Source organism: Armigeres subalbatus, chromosome 2 (genome assembly GCF_024139115.2).
Source record: "Armigeres subalbatus isolate Guangzhou_Male chromosome 2, GZ_Asu_2, whole genome shotgun sequence".
Taxonomy (NCBI): Eukaryota; Metazoa; Arthropoda; class Insecta; order Diptera; family Culicidae; genus Armigeres; species Armigeres subalbatus.
The window spans coordinates 145750860-145771413 of NC_085140.1; the positions used below are offsets into that span (position 1 = coordinate 145750860).

Here is a 20554-nt window from a genome sequence, read left to right on the forward strand (position 1 = left end):
TGTCTGAAAGTTGTAAGTAATGATTTTTTCTCGCCATATGTAAGTGATACTTAGGAAGTTATTTCCAGGAAAGCAAATCACTATGCATATGACGCGAACTACTCCCAAATACAGACTTAAGTTAAGAATGAGGGTAAATTTCAAAAAATCCAAAAGCGATGGGTTGACCAACAGATAGAATAAAATAGAAAACTTGCTGATGCAAGTCACGTCAGCTGAACGAAACGGTTTCCATGCAGCGAGAAATCACCGATCCAAAATTCAAGGACGAAACCAATATATCCTATATAGTATACTGCTTGCGGCACATGCACAAATTTTGTCACGATTTTGGGGTGGGACCGGTTTTGTAAAACATGTTAACTCGAAACGTTGAGTAGACATATTTGCGTGGTGCGTTATGGAGTAAGATCTACCATGGCAAATCCTGACCCAACGAATTCCTTCCCTATTTTCTAAACTCCGGATATGAATGGCTCATAGTTGGAACCTTTTTATTAAGTATTAGTATGAAACAAGTACCGTGCTGTGTCCTTAGGGTAATGTTCCATTTTGGACCCCTAGACGAAGTGCTTACCGATATCTGCTTATATGTATAAAATGACACGTTTGATACATATAGGCGGAAATCACACCATTTCATGGATGGAAGTCTCATTTATAAAATAGAAATTTGAAATTGGCATCAAGTTAACATAAATCGCTGAGAATTGTACACATTTCGGACACCCCTAATTTAGTCTCTTCAAAATCGAATTTCTAATTAACCCTGGTCAATTGAGCCGAAGCAAAGTCTTATCTTTCGATAAGCATGCATCAATGAGAAGATTCCTGCGTTTTGAATTCACAATTTCGACAAAAACTTATTGAGTGCGTTCTGATATTGTCAGTGATGTATTTTTTTAAGCGTAACGCATTGTAACGCTCGCCTTCTTGAACAATCTAATTTCCTCGAAAATTCATCTCAATATCGCTATTTTTGCACGGGAAACCAGTGAAACAGATGCTAGACAATATTATTTTCCTGAAGCCAATGGAATAATTAGAAGTGGCATTGTTTTTAGTTCAAAAACTAAAAAAATATCGCCAAGAGAGTCCAAAATCAGATATAATTTTTCTCAGATTTTCATGCATTATTATTGCAAATATAAAACCTAAAAAAATGTTGTTTTCTTCCAAATTTAAAATACAATGAATGATACTTCCTTATTTTTGCCCAGTTGGCATTTTTTTCGTTTGTTTCACTTATTTATTTACTTATTTCTTAGACAAAGCCCGGAGTGGCCTGCAGGCCATGTGCTGTAAGAAAATGTCTTCTCCCTTCAACTCGGTCGCCCGTCGCCAGCCTCGCAGTATGTGGAGGGTCCGCAAATCGATCCACCTTGTTCGCTGTGCATCTCGCCTTCTTGTGCACGTCGGATCGTTGTCAAGAACCAATTTCACCGGATTATTGTCCGACATTCTGGCTACGTGCCTGGTCCACCGCAGTCTTCCGATTTTCGAGTTGTGAACGATGGTTGTTTCTCCTAACAGTAGTGGTTGCAACCTTCTTCCATCCGCACTCCGCCATAGATAGTACCTAGCACTTTCCTCACGAAACCCTCAAGTGCGAGTTTATCTCCCACGAGCATTGGCGGCGAAACCAAATAGCTGAATGTAAGAAGGTTTCCGTTGATGTCCTTACACATGTCAGGCTGTGGCACGAGGCCCTATCGTAAAAGTTTCCACTTCCGTGTATTATTAGCGCGGTACAGTTTCTTCCTCTCTTCACAGTCACGATCTTCCTGCTGGCACTTTTTCTTCGGAAAATCGATTTTTGTTTGTTCCGCGCCCGTTTGTATCACGCCCCTTTTGCCTCCGTGCGGTGTTGCAGCAATCTCGCCCATGCTGCATTCTTCACCTCCACTATTACTGTTCACATTCACCGTTATACCAGTTGTTTCTCTGAACCGAGGGCACCATGTCTAGTGCAGCGGGTGCGGTGCTACCAATGATGGATCGAATATCTGTACAGCCATCTTCGTGACAAGTTGCTCTTCCATTGCGCATTGGAAGAGCCACTTCCAGTTGCTGTGCGTAGTCTGTACTAACTGCCCAATGTTAAGCCACGGCATTCGACTTCGACGCGTGTTGTACATCATCGAGAGTTTTGAGCGCAGGCATACTGCAACGAGGTAGTGGTAGAATTCTATGTTCGCACTGCTGTAAGTGCGGACGTTCGTGATGTCGGAGAAGAATTTGCCGTTGATTAGTACGTGATCGATTTGGTTTTCCGTTTCTTCGTTAGGTGATCCCCATGTGGCCTTGTGGATATTCTTGCAGAGGGTGAAAGTGCTTCGGACTATCATGCCGCGGGCGCCTGCAAAGTTTATGCATCATTGGCCACCCAAAACTAGTGCATGTCGCTTTGGTAAAGCGTTCTACTTAGGTTCGGACCCAGTCTTGACATTTTCAACTATCAGGTAGCTCCAACAGAATATCACAAAATAAATATTGGAATTGAAGATTGGATGTTAACGATCTGGATGTGGACTTTTAAATAAAGTATCATTAGGGCCAATTTTTGAAGTATACCGGTAATATGATAATTGGGTTGATTTTGCAAAACGTGACAATCTTTATTTTTCTTGGACCATTCGTACAAGCAGAAGAAGTGAGGGGCTGGAAATGCCTTTTTTTGCATGAAATGATTTTACATAGACGATTTGATCATTCTAAACTAAAGTAAATGAAAAGAAAGCACTAAAAGCACTGCTTTTCCTCACAGGTTTAACTATTTGCGAAGCCCACACTTCTTTGTCTAATTTATTTTTTTCCCTTCGTTTTTACTCGGTGATGATTGCAATTAGTAGGACCGCGCTTTTTCACCTATCGCATTTCATCTTGCGAGCGGCTCGGGCAGCATGCTGGCGTCACGACGGTTTTCTCGCACTGTTGATGCCCTGCAATGCATTTCCTGCGGTAAGGTTGGAAAATCGATAGTGAAACTGGAAATTGTTCTCCCAGTACATAGTACTATGGTGAAGCTGTAGTTACGATTTGAAAGGGCCCCAACTGCCGGCTGCAGTTGCACACCTGTGAGATGTGATGCCTAAGGTATGCAGCAGCAAGACGATATATGGCGCACCTCGCGCTTGCATACCGTATTGGCGGCAAATAACTTCTGGGTGACATTGCTCGCGTGCTTGTTGTAAAAACAGATGAATCAATTATTCGTTCATAAGGAAAAACACAGATCTATCCACTTATCAGTAGGTGGGATATTTGTTTCGGTTTTTACGCGGGAGATACAATTTTCAAATTTGTTGTCACGTGGGTGTTACTCTTCTTCATTGGCATTACATCTCCCACTGGGACAATGCCACCTCGCAGCTTAGGGTTCTTTAAGCTCTTTCACAGTTATTAACTGCGAGGTTTCTAAGCCGAGTTACCATTTTTGCATTTGTATATCATCAGGCTAACACGATGATAATTTTATTCACAGGGAAGTCGAGACAATTTTCAACCCGAAAATTTCCAAAACCAGGAACCGAACCCATCCACCCTCATCGTGGTCTTACTTTGTAGCTGCGCATCTTATCGCACGGCTAAGGAGGGCCCACCACGCGGATGTTACGTAGTGCGTAAATCCAGAAATCGGCGTTTATCTCAAAATCCCCGTTAAAACATATAAATCCCAAAGTCTGCATAAAAACCGCATATAAATAGGTATATATAGCATAGTATAAACTTTTGCACAATTCGTAGATGGAATTACAGCGATAAACATGGACACGTCCTTGCAAGTATTTTAATTTTATAATTGTCCAAACATCTGCTTTAAAAAACGCTCGAACCTGGAACAGACGATATAGATAAGGATATGCCGAATACCTATATGTAATCAATATAAATTGAATCTCTATAAGGCAAAACTAAAGAGGTGAACAACATGATCAAAAACTTGCCAAATTTGCATTACACTTAAGAGTACCAGTCCACTTTGCCTGCAAACAAATCATTGGAAAGATACTTGAAAGAGTTAATATCAGGGTTCTTCTTCTTCTTTTTCCTTCTTCTTCAATGACTATACATTCCAACTTGGCCTGCTTTTCAACTTAGTATTCTATTAGCATTTCCTCAGTTATTTTGAAAGCGTTTCTTTGCCCATTGCATGATTATGTATCTTATGTGGCAAGTACAATGGATACATTAAGATCAGGGAGTCGAGAATGTTTCCCACCTGAAAACTTCCTAGACCAGACCAAGAATTTAGCTCGCCATCTCCGGATTGGCAATCTTACGCCTTTGCTCGCAAGGCTACTGGAGACCCCAATATCAGGGTTATCGGATGTGAATTCTTCTAGTGGAATCGTGGTATTGAGATTTCACGAGGTGAGACAGCATGAGATCGATCACTTCACCCTTTTATTCTAGAAATATAAGCAATTTATACACTTCACTGTCCAAAATGTGAGCATATATACCTAGATGTGGACAACTTTCGCTTGCGACAATCGTTTGTTTACCCATTATAGTCCCAGCAATTATAGCAGGTATTGTTCAACGTGTGATTTCGAATAATATGCTCAGTGGAATGTGGCTATCTAGCGCATACATCAAAACAATATTTTCGCCATTTTTTTTTGGCGAAAATCCTGTTATGCAAACATACCAACCGTAACCGGCTGATACTCGAATCGCCGGCTGAATCGTCCATGATGTGTGCCTACGAACAACGATCTTATGGGGCTGTGTTGTTGGCTTGTCCAACATCCCACACTATCTACCGTACACATTCGTTGCTCACTGGAGCCGGTGTAATGTGTTGTCTCTTCCTCTTGTTTCGGAATAGTTCATCGAGTCAGGTATACGCTACCGCTGCTCGTGCTTGATAATCTGCTTGATTTTGGAGGATTTTTTCTGTTTTGCTGTATCCTAGTGTCTGTTTGATTTTATGACGTGCTGCAAATAGGTGAAATTGATTTCGCTTAATTATTCCACCGTTTGACCTTGATTCACTCCGTTTCAACGAGTTGGTATCCATTAATTTTGATAGGTGTTTTAGCAAATCGATTGTTACGAGAGTTTTATTTTGAGAAATAGAAACCAATAAATCAGTACAAATAATCATGTATTAAATGCAAGTTCCTAATCTATGATTTCTTGTATTTTTTTCAGAAATGGCCGTGAACGTGTACTCAACAAATGTAACGACAGACAATCTGTCGCGACATGATATGCTCTCGTGGGTCAACGACTGCCTACGGTCACAGTTCACGAAAATTGAGGAACTATGTACGGGTGCCGCTTACTGTCAGTATATGGATATGCTGTTTCCGGGCTCAGTGCCAATGAAACGCATAAAGTTCCGCACGAACCTAGAACACGAATACATTCAGAACTTCAAAATCCTGCAAGCGGCATTCAAGAAGATGAATGTTGATAAGGTAAGTGTGTTGTTTCCATTTGGTTGATATGGAATCATTTCTGGAGTAGCAGCGAAGAAGACGTGAATCTTTTGATGATTACTCTAGAGTAGTGGCAACGTCACTTGTGGTCTTTTTCGGGTTATATTAATTAGGTACAACAATGTTTTTGAATTTTTCATGAGATCTGTTTAGCTGTTTTTTTCTAAAGCTTTTTTAGCTTATTTCATATAAGTTCTATTACTGCCTGTCATAAGACGAGTTTAGTACTAGCCCATTTAATTATACTGCCGTGAATCGCATATTTGTCTCATATGAATAGGAAACCCAGCAAAGATGGGACAGATATGCGATTCACGGCAGTATAGCCCACTGAATACGGCCTTACATGTCGAAATACGTCATAGGGCTGGTTAAGACATTCCACTAAAAAAAGAGCTTAACAATTTTCTCCCATTACTGTTTTTTCACTTTTCAATTATTCCATAGATTATATAAAATTTCAGCTATTAACATGATAAAAATGAAACATAAAGACTAAAGAGTGGTACCCGCTCCCAACATACACTCGATCCAACAACAGGATCGCAATATGTTTCAATTTGTTAGATTTTTCTACAGTTTTTCATGGAAAAGTGCTTTGAAAAATTAAACTGATATTATCTCAGTATGCTTAAACCCAATACGGACTGGTATGAAAGTACTGGCATGATTTGCTCGCTTCGTGTCGTGATGCACAACGCCACCACTTGATCATATTACAATAAGGCTGATCTGGTGAATACAATACGGAAATTTTCGCATTATGTTCGCATTTAGGATTTCGATTTAGGATTTACACAATAATGATATACATTTCCAAACTTAATGTATAATTTTGGACTTAAAATTAGACCACTAGTGAAATTGTCCGAAAACCTACATATTAAAAACTTGCACTATATTTTCTGCGCTCCTGTCTGTGGGGTTTGGGTATTTTCCATATTTTTATAGGTAATTCCAGTTGACAAGCTGATAAAAGGCCGCTTTCAGGATAACTTTGAGTTTCTGCAATGGTTTAAGAAGTTTTTCGATGCAAATTATGACGGCCGAGAATACGATGCATTGGATGCAAGATTTGGAATCCAGCTCGGGTCGGGTGCAATCCAGAATGAACTGGGCGTCGGCGAACTACCAAAACGAACAATTCAAGCCCCCAAATCGCAGAAATATCCCGCTCAACAACATATCGCATCCACCGGTAGCGTAGTCTTGTCTGTTTTTTGAATCAACGTTCGTTTTATCTTTATGTTGTTATTAGTCCAGCGAATGAGGAGGGAGCGACAAGAATTGACTGATATTCTATTGTGTCATCGAAAGACTTATGTGTTCCTGCGTTACAAGCCCTTCACTGATAACTTTTTCTTCAACATTGTTACAATCACTTTAATACTCATTTCATTATTCACCTTTCACACTTTCTATTATGTTTGTTATTTTTGTTTCTTTTTAGATTATCCCAATTGATAAACTAATCAAAGGTCGTTTCCAAGATAATTTTGAGTTTTTGCAATGGTTCAAAAAGTTTTTCGACGCAAACTACGACGGTAGAGAGTATGACGCTTATCTGGCACGGGATAACCTACCGATGGGAATGGGTGGCGCTGGTGCACCGAAGGGCAACGGAGTTGCAGTAGCGGCAGCTTCCGTGCCTCGCCGGGCACCGTTGGTTTCATCCACATCACGAGATAAAATTAAGCCGAGTAGGTTTTATTTATTCATTCATTGCATTTCAAGAATTGATTCAGTTGGCTTTGGTTGAATTATGATTTTGTTCATTCGTTTCCTGTAAATTATCGTAATCAATGGTACGGCGAATTTAAATTATTCCATACCCATCTATTGCATGTCTTACTAACTTTTTTGTTTGAGAAATATTATGTCATTTTCATTGAGCATTTCTGTATAAAAATATTTAGGTTATACACCAAAAGGCCAAATCGAAATATGCCTAAACAACACATTTCTAGCTACGCCTTTCATTGTACAATAAATTTTCGAAATTCACAAATAAATGATAGATCTAATGATAGTTTATTACATGATGTGTAAATAAACTTAGTTAAACATAACACACGGTGTGTCAATGAGGAAATATTATTTTTCAAAAATCAGTATCTCTGAAACACCCACTACGCGATAGCATATGTTCTCCTCTTTCATGTGGTGGGTAAACTAAAATGTTCTATCGGGGGATCTAGAACATTTTTTTTCTCTATTTTTGGTGCAATAGAAATCTCATTTTTGGTGCAATTGGTCCATAGAAATCTCAAATGATAGCCGATTCAACCCCCCCCCCCCCCCAAATTTATGGAAAAATGACCCCCGATAGAACGTTTTGAAAATGCACCTACGTGAAAGAGGAAAACCTGTACTTTCGTGTAGTGAGCGTTTTAGAGATACTGATTTTTTGAAAATAAACCTCTTCGGACAAACACACCGTGAACTTGAGCAGTGAAAGTGCACATCAAAAAATAAAACAGCCCACGATCGCATATTGATCTCATATGAAAAATAATCTCAGCAAATATGCGAGTGACAAGCAAACATGGGCATTGTAGCAGGTCTTTTTAACCTTCTTATTCAGCTTTGATGGTTATTCGGCACTCTGTGTTGAGTAGACACATTTTCATCGTTTTGTAATTCGATGTGTTTTGCCCATTTGTACTGTTAATAATAAATTGAACAGTGAAATAATGAACATGTCAAAAGTATTACATGCAAAAAATATTTCTTGGACTCTTTACTTGAAATATTAAGCAAAATGAGTAAGTTTTTTTTTCGATTATTAAATTATAAGAAAAAAAAACACAGTTTTTCTACCGGCATTCTAGGTACTAGGGGATCAAAATGCAGAGAGGCCAGTTTGTTACAAAAATTAATTATTATTTTTAGAATCAGCAATGTTGCATTTTCTAGATTAGGTATTGTTTTCGTTTATAAGTTAATAATTTTGTATATTCATTACCTAATCATTATTTTTGTTTGCACACTTACTCATGTCAACTGTTGATACAATTCCCCTCAGACAGATAATGTGCACTGGTCACATTGTACATAACAATTCGGATGAGCATCGCATACCTGACATATCTAAATATGACACCTCATTCATGACAATCTATTTCCGAAACGCGCAAATTACTTAGCAGGAAATAAAACTAACCCCTTATTCCTTCCTCCTCCTTCGATTCATCTTCAGTTTGCTTTTTAGGTGGGTAGAGTTTGTAGTTTTTAATGATATTTGCCTAAACCGTAGAAGTAGCCATAGTAACGTGCACTAAAATGCATTGTTTCTTTCTTTCTTTTTGCTTTGTATCTTTTTTTATTTTTTTTACATCAAACGAACAAATATTTTGAATATAAAAATACGCAATCGCAAAAATAACTGTACTAACCCAGTGTCCAAAGTCACACCCAGTAGACCGATAGCGCAAACGGTCAGCCGACCAGCGGCTGTATTAAGCTCCACCGCGAATGCCAGCAAATCATCTTCGCAGAACAGCGTGACGAATCAGCAGGTGGAAGAGCTGACGACGCAAGTGATGGACATGCGGTTACATCTGGAAGGACTCGAAAAGGAGCGTGACTTCTATTTTAGCAAGCTGAGAGACATTGAAATTCTGTAAGTTGCTCGTCTGGTACATACCTATTTTGTTATGAAAATTTTGTTCGTTTTGTTTTTTTCAGCTGCCAAGAAGACGAACAGAATGAAACCCCTAACTCGTTGATCCAAAGAATCTTGAACATTCTGTATGCAACGGAGGTAAGTTTGAATATGTTATATTTGATTGCATCATCTAAAGGTTAAGAATTGTGAGGTTCAACATTAATCAGAATTTCCATACTCGCTAAGCTCTGGAAGATCGACTAAAACAATCAGTTGATTAATTAAAAATTCATTAAGCCGAATGATCAATAAGTCTGGTTCTCAGTAATGAATCAATCAATTTCGATTTAATTTTCACATGAGATAGAAAGTAAATTTTTATTACATTTGTGAATCAGCCTTTTTCATTTACATATTCAAAGGTTACAGAGATTAAACGAAAAGAGATTTTTAGTACACTGGAATCTGTTTTTATACGATTTACATTTTCTTTCCATTCAACCTAAATGTTTAACGCATATTAATTATCATGTGATTTTTCTTTGATTTATTCAGGATTTAGTGGAACATGTTGCGAGAATTTTTTAGTGGAACACGATCAAGAATACGAGCGAAAAAAAAAATCGTGTAAAAACAGAATCCTACAAAAAATGTTCTGCATATACCGTGAAAATTATAGAACAAACATAAAACAAAAGTATCTTCTGCAGAGTTATGTATTTCAAAACTCTTCAGAAGATTGATTCATAGATACCTATAGAGTACCTATGATACAATTCACCCCGGCATTGCCCAAAATAAATTAAAAGGCGGTTTAATTTTTTTTTACCTTAGATTTATGAGCAATTATAGAAAACATTTTCAAAAATAAAACAAAGATATTTTGAGTTTCAATTATGTTAGTAGTGTTATGTTGTGGCCACTTTCCTATAAATTATGTATGAAGTTTTAGTACACATATTCGGCATTCATCAACTCTACGACTAGAACCTTCCAATAATTATAGTTTTAACAATATCGCCCTACAGGACGGATTTGCCCCTCCAGATGATGTTCCACCAGAGGAAGAAGAGTACTAAAAACATTTCGTTATTAACGCACCACCGGTTTTGACGAACACCATCATGCTTTACCGGCCACGGTCAGGACTTCCGCCGGACTCAGTCGTCATCCATTAATGTTTTCCAAAAAAACAAAAGAAAAAAAACGCACCACAAAATCTCTACGACCTCCTCGAAGTGATGTGCCAGACGAATATGATCTGGTACAAGATTCAACTAGTAGCTAAGCCTAGAGGGACAGGATCAAGCGACACTGATCGTGGAAAAGGTGGCGTGCGTGTGTGTACGATCAAACGAGACACTAAGAGAAATAAGAGGAAAATGCGAAAGCTAAAGCTCACCTTATGAGAGAAGAAGATTGCGGTAGTGGCAAGGTTTTGTTTCTTTTGTATTTAAAATAATTCATTATTATAAATAACTATTATCAATGTGACTAATCAGAGCAGTTTTTTTTTTTGCAAACGAATCATGAAAAAGAAGCGTAAAGTAGTTATACAATGAACGATTTATTAACATTGGGACTCTAAAACAACCAAACAAGTATTGCATCTACACGTATATATTTACGCAAAATTAGAAGAAAAAACATCAGCATTAATTGCATAAAGATTTCGTTCCGGCATTTTTTGTGTCCAATTGCAGAGCGTGTTGTTTGTAATATTGAAAGCATTTGCGGGGTGGGTGCAAATCGACTGTTCTCAACTGAGTGTGTACTGTTATGCATTTCCTTTCCGGATTTTTTAGTCATCTGGCTTTGTGGGCTGCATTCATCGATTGCTTTTCGATCATTTGTGAAAATCATAACAAGCAGTGAATAAGCAGTGGTCCATGTTCAATACAAGATGCCTTGCTACCTATTTATACTACCAGTCTTACACGACCGAGTGATTTGTTTGACAGAGCTTATTCATCAATATCACAAACCTGCTACCAATAGAAACAACTCAATACCAGTTTTGGCAACTCAATACCAGCACGATATTTATTTGTTCAAATAGTATATCGTTCTTTACAAGTGTGGTTGCTGTATCATTAGAAGTTATTTGCACATCATGTTGGTAAATATGTGGGAAATGAACAAGAACAGTTCTAATTTATTTTTGTAAAACAACTGTATCAGAACATAATGTATGATAGGCATATAAGCATTAGCTCAAATACCCTGTTGATAAGAAGGCATTAAACAGTAAAAACGAACAAAAATCTTCACTCTTTCTAATGATAAATGATGGCGAGAGTGACATTGTGAAACATTTGTTAACAGTATCTCAAAACAAAAGTGCTAATTGATTTGCTGCGACAAGTATGTATAGAACACGAACAAAAAATCTGATATTCTAACAAGTCTTGAGTTGAAAAAAATATTTCTACGACGTGTCTCTGCTAATTGAAAATTCTTTTTTAAATCAATAGAAAATACTATCTGCGAAAATGTAACCTTTTTTCATTTTGTATTTTTGTGATGACAGCATCAAAATCCGGCGTGTATCAGAGTCAACTTTGTTCTGACCAACGAGACTTTTAAACTGTTCATAAACTCATAACAGTCCACTGTAGATAGGAAATCAAGCAAACATGGGACTATTATGTATCTATGGGCAGTGAACATTGCTTCCTCATTCTTTAAGGTGAATCGCGTTGGAGCCCAATTTCAAATCTACATAGCACTTTTGAGGGCACATAACTTGAAAAGTAAACGACAGACAAAAGCAAAAAGTAGTTTTTCACTTTTGCTCACTTGCAGCATACATGAAAAAATGGTTTCCAGATGTGCTAACCGCCTAAATATTCACATTTGTGCGAGCAAAAACGCGAGGTGAGAGATAGCACGGCCATTGTGGCTGCCATTTTTGGACGCCGCCGTAACTCACCTTAAGCGCATACTAGACGACTCTGGAAAATAAAGTTTAGTATGATTTAAAAACCACAAAGTGAAAGCCATTGGCGTAACTAATGGAAAATTCTAGGGGGGGGGGCTAACTTTTTTTTATATATTTCTACTTTTTCACTCAAAACAATTAAGTTATCGTTTTCGCTCAATGCTCAAAACAACTAATATGTATTGTTCGCAAGTTGGCCGATCAAACAAACATTGACCTATTAACATACAACACATCCATTGACGACTTGAACATTATAAATTATGGTCCACGACACTCAGCCTATAAAAAAAAGAAATGTGAGAAAACCATACGAGTCTTAGCAAAGCAAAATGAGTCTGTGGATTTTTATAATCCATCCAACAGCAAGTTTCAAAGTTCTTTCTCATTTAGATTTAAATTACTTCTCTTTAAAAGCCCTCCCCTCGGATATGTGATCTTGCTGCGCCATTAGCACTGATATGGTAACCAAAGACATACCCTGTCGTGGTGGTATCACATGTTGACTATTTTTGTTCAATGCCGCGTTTGGCATTGACGCACTGATTTTACGGATGTGCATGTGATCCAACGGACATCATCGTGTCTTGGAGCCTGGAATAGTAATGCAGTGAAGTGAGCTTCTTTCCTCAGTAATAATGAAGTGAGATCTCCTTCTTTTTTGCAATACTTTTCTGATGTGTTCCCTGAAGATGATGAGTCGTAGCTACGCTTAAATCTAACTAGATAGGTATATATAGAGAAATTGTAATCAACTTTATCGACATTAATAGGAAATTGACATTAATAGGATTCACTGAGTAGAAGTTTTTTCAAAACTAGGAGCGTGGCGCTTCTTTTATTTTGTTATGTCCAAATTAAAGAGCCATAATATAAAATACCACACTTGACAACTATGGTATACAAACAATCTAATAATGGCTTCATTCTCGATAAATTTTATTAACAGATAGGGAATAGGCGTGATGAAGCTTTATTTTTCCACCGAAAAGTGAATCCTATAGCTGACCACGACTTAGATAATGATAGTTATTTTACTTGTAAGGATTTAAGACGATTAGATACGGTAGGGCAAATTTCATTATCTTCGCTCAACTTTAAAGCGATGCTCTTTCAAATTTTAGAACTAGGTTTTCCATCTATGCAGAAACGACCCTGGGAGATTAGTATTAGACAAATAAAATGAAGGAACGACGCAACATAATCTACAATGAGTATAGACTTAATTTAAGTTACGTAGAAAACAAAAAAAAACTAAGAAAGACAATGTGATAGGTAAATTAAACAAGATAAAACAAATGACATCTTACGAAATACTTGACAAAATTAGAAGTAAACTTACTGTTTAACTATTAAAACTTGTAAAACCAGACATCACTGCAATTGGTAGAAGACATAAAGATAGGCACAATTCTCCAAACTAATTATTTAACCGCATCAAAATATGTGAGAGAATGTATGTATGTTATTGTGACTGTGTGTATATATCATCATCTGAAGAGTGTGTTTAATCTGTAAATCACACTATGAAGAACTGAATGTTTAAAACGCTCATCAAGCTAGTTATCATTAATTAAATGTGTTTTCAAATATTTGGATCTGCTTCAAGAACAATAGCATAAAATTTGATTTAGGAAAAAAGTGGAAAATTATGCTGAAGTGTTTTGGGTGATGACTGAGAAGTGCAAAATATAAATAATGTACAAATTGATGAATCGATGTATAGATGGTGTATGCAGTCATGGATCTACATTAAGTGCATCAACTCATCATTAAACACACGACTGCAATATATGTTCAACAAAATAGTAAACAGGGACTTATATACTTATTAAGGAGTGACGTGAATTTGGAAATGTTGTACGGGATTTTGACCAAGGATGGCTCCGAAGATTTAGTAATTTGATTTTGACCGTTTGGTAATTTTTCGGTGACCCGTTTCTGGGGATGGTTTTCCTGCCTAAGAGAGTTATGATAGTGAAGGAGTTGTGAAAGTGAAGAATGAACGATACGGTGATAGTGACAGCAATATTGTTGGTGATCACGATGACTGTGCCAAGATTTACGTAGTGATAGTAGGTTAATAGGATGAATGATTTCTTTTCTTATACTGAGTGAAGTGACTGAGGTGATTAGTAGTGTCAGAAAAACTTATATTTTTTAAAGGTAAAAGAGAAGAAAAGAGTAATGTTGATGTTAGTGATAGTAGTTTGACTATACTAAGTGCTTATAATGATGGGGGTGTGCTGTTAAACAAATCCTTGTTTTCATCAACACGGCCCACAACAGTGACCACATGAGCAACATCGCTTAGGAACGTCTGTGTGGTGATGAAAAACGGGAGGCTCATAGAAGCCAATATGGGCGGGGTACAGTGTAGATTAATAGCAAGGAACAGCTGCCATTGTAACCACCACAAAAAAAAATATCGCAAAATAAAAATTCGAATAGTAATATTGTGTTTATTATACAGTAGAAGAAATGTCCAAACCCGTACTGCTTACCGTTTTTAATTAAATTGCTTTTAGAATTTTGGAGAAGAGTTTTAAAAACTTCTTCGTATGGTTTTCTGTGAAGATTTTTTCGATTATCATCTTTCTGCTTCTTCTTCTTCATGCAACATCAAAGCGCCAATTGATATTGAAAAAAAGATATTTTAGTTACTAGATAAAGATTGTCGCTGTCGTCGCTGTCCGGAACATCTTTTGCTGGCGAGGATAGGGGAGCTAAATGTCAAAGAAGGAAAATCCATACGATTTGACAGGTATGTACCACACATGTTTCGGACAGCAGAACAAAGGGAACCGAAGCGACAATCTTTATCTAGTAACTAAAATATCTTTTTATTGAAAGGAGCAGACATGTCAACATCGCGTGATATCTCTAATTGAAAATGAGAAATTAGATAACTGATTTTGATGCATTGCCTACTTTCTCGTTTTGTAAGGTTCACAGATTTCCACCACTGACTGCTCACCTCACGTCACTCTACTCATAACATAAGCTTAATTCATGAGTCGCATGGATGTTGCAGATTGAAATTATAATTCTGTCGACGACATTGCAATGTCATGCCCATGAGCATTACTCATTACTTTATGATTTTATTTTACCATTTTAGTGATCAAAATCTGCAAAATATAGAACTATTGCGATTTATTAATCAAAAATGCAACTAACACAAATTTCAACATATAAAACAAATGAAATTCAATTCTTTCCAGCAGTCTTTTGAATATCCTCGATTTTATGAGTGCCATCACAAAAAGGTCGATTTTTAGTATGTTTACAGTTACATAACCAGTAAGTGCCTGTTTTCTCTACTTGGAACCTCACCGGTCTGAAACATAGTAAAGTATTATGAAACATCAATTCCGTTACCAATTAGACAGGCAAGTATAAACCTTAGGGTAATTTTATATTGTTCAAGTTTATGGGTTCCATCACATAGAGGCTGCGATTTAGACCTTCCACAGAGGCACCATGAATAGCGTTTACCTAAAATGTGAAATATTTGCACTGAATATCTCGATAAAACGCCAACACTCACGTTTTCATCGTACCTTCGACCAATTCTATTCTGAAAGGTTTCTTATCATAAATAACTCCATTTCCTTGTTGGTGCTGGGCAGTGGACAGATTATCAATGACATTTTTCGGGATCTCGCCGCTTGATAGCCGTACAGACGAAGTCGTAAAAAATCGAACCTAAATGTGGAAAATAATTTACTAAATGCACTGTTGTAAACTCCAAGTGGAATATTTATTTACCGATGGAACTGATGAACGGACAAAAATAGCACTTCGAAGAATATTCATCTTATTTGCAAGTTTGTTATTCAATATAGAAAATCTTCAATCCAAAAACTGAAAAGAGTTGGAAACGATATTTACATCAGTGGGTAGCGGGTCAATGAAAATACTTTCTAAGAGGTATGGAAATCCATATTTTGTGTGCGTACCTTTCGTGTATGGCGAAAAAGCTTTCACTACTACATTCGAACGAGCTCCCATAAGAGGCCGTGCAAGTATGTACGTCACCATTTGTTGTCTACATTTTCCAATACACTTGCAGTTGGTCTTGCTTACCTTAGTATCTAAGTCATTGGTTGTTTATCAAAACGATCGAAACATTTTGGCACTTTGCTTTTTTCCCTTTTTTTTTTATTTGTATACCTAAATTGATGAGCCCCTGGTGCGTCATGTCGGTTAGCATCTTTCGTACACGGAGGCGTAAAACGTCGTTTGACACGATAGAGGCCTTCATAAGAGAAACGCGGATTGGCCGCCAATCGAACCGTCAAAAATAGTAGCCAATAGGCCTTTTCATGAGACGTTTAAAAACAGCTGATTTTACCGTCAATTGACAGTGTTCTTCTATGAAAGTGACAGCTTCGGGGTTGCGCGCCTGTTCAGCGGTTGTAAACAAGTGCAGTCTCGGCAGTGTCACATGAAAAGGCCTATATCGAGCAAGAGACCTGTCAAGCAGCCAAAACATCGGCTCAAATACTGAAAACGGCTGAATTCGATTTAGGCTCTGTCTCATTTGGAGAATTAAACTTAAAAGTGACAGTTCGAAACTTAGCAAATAACCCAGTCATAAGAATGGCTGGTGCTACCCAGGAATTCCAATAAGACATCGATGCAAAATGATTCGATATCTGTCAAAAGTAATCTTGCTCTGCGAGCAGGGTTATTTGATAATTATTGAAATGTCACTTTTAAGTTTAATTTCAGTTTAATTCTCCAAATGAGACAGACCCTTAATGCTATTTATCAATGAACAAATTTTGAATGCATTTTACTTTTGTTATCCTTAATCACAGATAACAGACATACAGGCTAGAACAAATTTTACTCAAAAAGCCTAAATACAGTGACCAGTATAACACTGCGCATCTCGAGCTCGACTCGATAGCACTGACAGCACTTTCAATATGCTCGGATTGATCAAACATCTTGCGAGTGAGGTGACAGAATCTCAAATCGTTAAATTTAGGTAAAAATAAAGGGATTTTGCTCTTTTTTATTGCAGCTAGTTTCTCCTCTTCTTTTTTTCGCAGCAGTGGCACCGACACCACCATTTTGTTGATATAGTCCAGCCCATCATTCCACGTCTAGAGATGTCGTAAAATCCCGATTAATCGATTAGTTACTAATCGATTACTCTTGATTCTTGTCGATTATTTAATCGATTAATCATTGTATAGTAATCGATTCAAAATTAATCGATTATCACAACGATGAATCGATTAATCGAAATAATCAATTAATTTTCGACATCCTTATGATGTCGTAAAATTCTGATTAATCGATTAGTAACTAATCGATTACTCACGATTCTTCTCGATTATTGAATCGATTAATCGTTGGGTAACAATCGATTCAAAATTAATCGATTATCACAACGATGAATCGATTAATCGAAGTAATCGATTAATTTGCGACATCTCTATCCACGTCGAGCATCCGAGCGAGACGGTTGTAAGTCCGCGTACGGTCTGCTTCTCTTTTGGTTTTTTTTTCCTGAAGTACAGGTAGAGGTTTTTTTCCGAAAGTGTTTTGGAGCATAGTGCTTGAGTGGAAGTGGTGCTTAGCTGGAGCAGTTAAGTAGCCATTTCGTTGCTTTTGCAAGACAACGCAACCCAAGCAACCAGAAGTTCGGATAAGAAGGGCTATTTTGGCTTAATCAGCTCTCATTTTAAGTAATTTTTCGTATGGTGGGAGCGTAAAAGTGATCTTTAAAGTTCCGTTAAGGATGCTTGGAACTTGATGTGAACCATAGTGAACCAATTAGTTCGGTTAAGAGTAATTTTAAGTAAAATCTGAACTTCTGGTTGCTTGGGAAAGTTTTACAGTTTCTTCGGCGTCCATCGCAGGCGCAGGCATCATCGCCCCACGCTGACAGTCATCATCCATCGTGCGTCTCCACCAACACAGACGCTGCCGTCCTGCCACCATCCATCCATCCAGTTGCAGTGTTGTCTGCGGCAAGAACACCAACAACAGCGTGGTTCGCTTCGACCGCACCACCGCCCCGGCGATTGTCCATCCAGTCACATCCAGTGCTGCCAGAACCGTTAGCCGGCGACACAGCAGTGTGAACGCAAGTATTTACTTGAGCTCCCTCTCGTTGTTCCCCTCTCTTCTCCATCTTATTGGAATAGTTTTTTTCCTTTTTCTTTAACTCGTCTTCCCCCCTCATTAATTTGTGTGTTTGTGTTTTTTTTTTCTCACCAAAATTATCACAAGGAATTGTTTAGTTTTAAAATAGATTGTGCCTCGCTGCAGCGGCGCATTTCGTGTTCGCAATGCGCGAAGGCGAAGATGGCGGGGGTACTTCGTATTCCACGTCAGATGTTTCGTTGCATGCGGGTGTTCCAAACCAAAATGAAATGGACACCAGCAACACTAAAATTTCCTCTACGAGCCCCCGTCCCAAGGTCTACCCTCACGACTCTAGTGGGCCGTTTGTTGTTTTCTATCGACCCAAAGGCAAACGTTTGAATATCAGCCAGATCAGCAAAGATCTGGAAAAGCGATTTTCGTCTGTCACGACCATTGACATGGTTGGGTCCAGTAAACTCCGTGTCACGGTCAGTGATCGCAAACAGGCCAACGAGATTGCCACCTGTGAGCTTTTCACTCTCGAATATAATCTGTATTTACCGTCAGCAGTGTGTGAGATCGCGGGGGTGGTGACGGAGGGAAGTATGACATGCGACGATTTGAAACAAGGTTTCGGTCGTTTCAAAAACGTTTCTTTGCCTCCTGTTGCGATACTGGATTGCAAACAAATGTATTCGGTGTCGCAGGAGGGAGAGAAGCGGATTTATTCCCCGTCCGACTCTTTCTGCGTCACCTTTTCCGGGTTCGCATTGCCTGACTACGTAGTGATTGGCAAACTTCGTCTACCTCTTCGGCTGTATGTACCGAAGGTGATGAACTGTGTTAATTGCAAGCAGCTGGGCCACACCGCTCAGTACTGCTGCAATAAACCTCGCTGTGCATCATGCGGAGAGAAGCATGTGGAGGGGGCGTGCAAGACGGCACCGAAATGTGTCTATTGTAACGAAAGCCCTCCACATGCTCTTGAAGCTTGCCCAACGTACATACAGCAGCGAATCCACCAGAAACGATCATATAGCCTTTACGTATACTTAGTATACGAGAAAGGCAAAAAACAGAAAAATGAAAAAGCTAGTTAGCTTATTATTTAATCCTTTTCCAGCTTTTCCAACTTTAATTCCTCATGCAGCTTACAAATTAATCTTGTTTTTATGCATCGCAATGCTTTTGGTTAATTTATTATTTCAGTTGCATATTTAAGTTACCCTTTGGACTTCTAAAAAAATATTTCAAAAAGAGGTGCCATATTCCACTAGGTTCATTTCTGTATTTTATTTGTAAAAATGTTTATTATAACATTTTCAGTCGGAACAATCTCCGAAGGTCACTGTGAAACATCAACCTATATCACCACTTACGGCAGATCCAGTAAGTGGATGTGAAGCACTGCGCCACGGAAGCGTAATCTCATTGCCAGCTGAACAGTAACTTCGGCACCCAAAAGCTTAAAATGTGTAGTAAAATTCGAAAGAACATCCGCTTCGATTTTTCCAATTGCTAAAACCACCGCTGGGGCGCTGGAAGCAGTTAAACCAGGACAGCTAGTGGCGAAGGCTAAGCTGTCGGAAGCAGTACATCAAGCAGATAGTAGCAGCACCATATGCAGAACGACGGCAACACCTCTGTCTGGCTATGGCTACGGACGACGGGGACTCTTTTCCTGTTTCATTGAGAATTGCAGGTAAGTTTTCTTTCCGCGGATCACTTCCGAAATAGGGGGAAAGACGGCTTTGGCAGGCTTTGTTCTATTATTGTCAGGGGGGTTTTTGTCGACCAAATTTTATGAAATTTGGCCACAATATTCTTTGATGTGCAAAGAATGTTTAGGTCAAATTTGAGTATAATCAGTTATAAAAACCCCCCTGACAATAATAGAACAAAACCTGCCAAAGCCATCATTCACCCTACACACTTAGTTTTTATTTCTGCAACTCGGCAAAAATCCGCACAGCCGTAAAATAAAAGCAAAATAAAAAACTGATATTTCGTCAAAAATGATGTTTGTTAGCTGATTTTCGGCAAATTATTTGCTGATTTCCAGCAATTTTGACAGAAATTTCGGCAAAAAACATGTTTACTGAGGAACGGCTGTGCGAATCTCGTTAAATGTTGACCATTTTGCTAAGATCCCGGTAAAAAAATTAAGTGTGTATTGAGTTCTCCAAAGCCAGAATCACCAACACTAAATTCTTTCATCGAATGAATTAACATTAATCTCTATATAAGAATAAACATAAAATAATCATTCCAAAGATTAAACTGTTGTTATTCATGCATAGCTTATTGTACAAATAAGCGTTACGATGAGTGGATAGAACGAATATGGTTTTAGATTAGACTTTAATCTATTTAGCTTTTTTATTTTTGTCCGTGTGGTTGAGCGCACGGCATACTGAGGGTTGTTCGTGCTGGCTTATGGATCCCAGT

The 20554-nt window shown here is 38.2% G+C and overlaps 2 protein-coding genes across 9 annotated transcripts in view; one reads left to right on the top strand and one right to left on the bottom strand.

The window, feature by feature from the left end:
• LOC134210963 (microtubule-associated protein RP/EB family member 1) overlaps positions 1–11555 on the top strand; it is a 33719-nt gene extending 22164 nt beyond the window's left edge. For 5 of the 8 annotated variants that reach the window (XM_062687426.1, XM_062687429.1, XM_062687428.1 and 2 more), the window contains 5 exons: positions 5161–5429; positions 6901–7150; positions 8850–9072; positions 9138–9213; positions 10086–11555. In XM_062687426.1, the coding sequence (XP_062543410.1) occupies positions 5163–5429; positions 6901–7150; positions 8850–9072; positions 9138–9213; positions 10086–10136 (867 nt within the window). In that variant the 5' untranslated portion in view covers positions 5161–5162 and the 3' untranslated portion in view covers positions 10137–11555. Of the gene's footprint in view, positions 1–5160; positions 5430–6401; positions 6649–6900; positions 7151–8849; positions 9073–9137; positions 9214–10085 lie in introns of all 8 variants that reach the window. The other 3 variants (XM_062687423.1, XM_062687425.1, XM_062687424.1) reach the window with 3 other exon arrangements.
• A 3582-nt stretch (positions 11556–15137) lies between these two features.
• Positions 15138–15913, bottom strand: LOC134210965 (CDGSH iron-sulfur domain-containing protein 3, mitochondrial). Its single transcript, XM_062687430.1, has 4 exons — positions 15770–15913; positions 15562–15706; positions 15403–15496; positions 15138–15338 (listed from the first exon to the last, which is right to left on the bottom strand). The coding sequence occupies exons 1-4, from the start codon at positions 15815–15817 to the stop codon at positions 15209–15211; spliced, it is 417 nt and encodes a 138-aa protein (XP_062543414.1). The 5' UTR covers positions 15818–15913; the 3' UTR covers positions 15138–15208.
• Positions 15914–20554: the final 4641 nt, after the last annotated feature.

Bases quoted from the DNA above. Each gene is read 5' to 3' on its own strand.
- LOC134210965 (XM_062687430.1), bottom strand. From the start codon at position 15,817: ATGAATATTCTTCGAAGTGCTATTTTTGTCCGTTCATCAGTTCCATCG. The intron at 15,707-15,769 runs GTAAATAAATAT...TTCCACATTTAG, and splicing joins TCCGTTCATCAGTTCCATCG to GTTCGATTTTTTACGACTTC. The intron at 15,339-15,402 runs GTTTATACTTGC...ACTATGTTTCAG, and splicing joins CAATATAAAATTACCCTAAG to ACCGGTGAGGTTCCAAGTAG.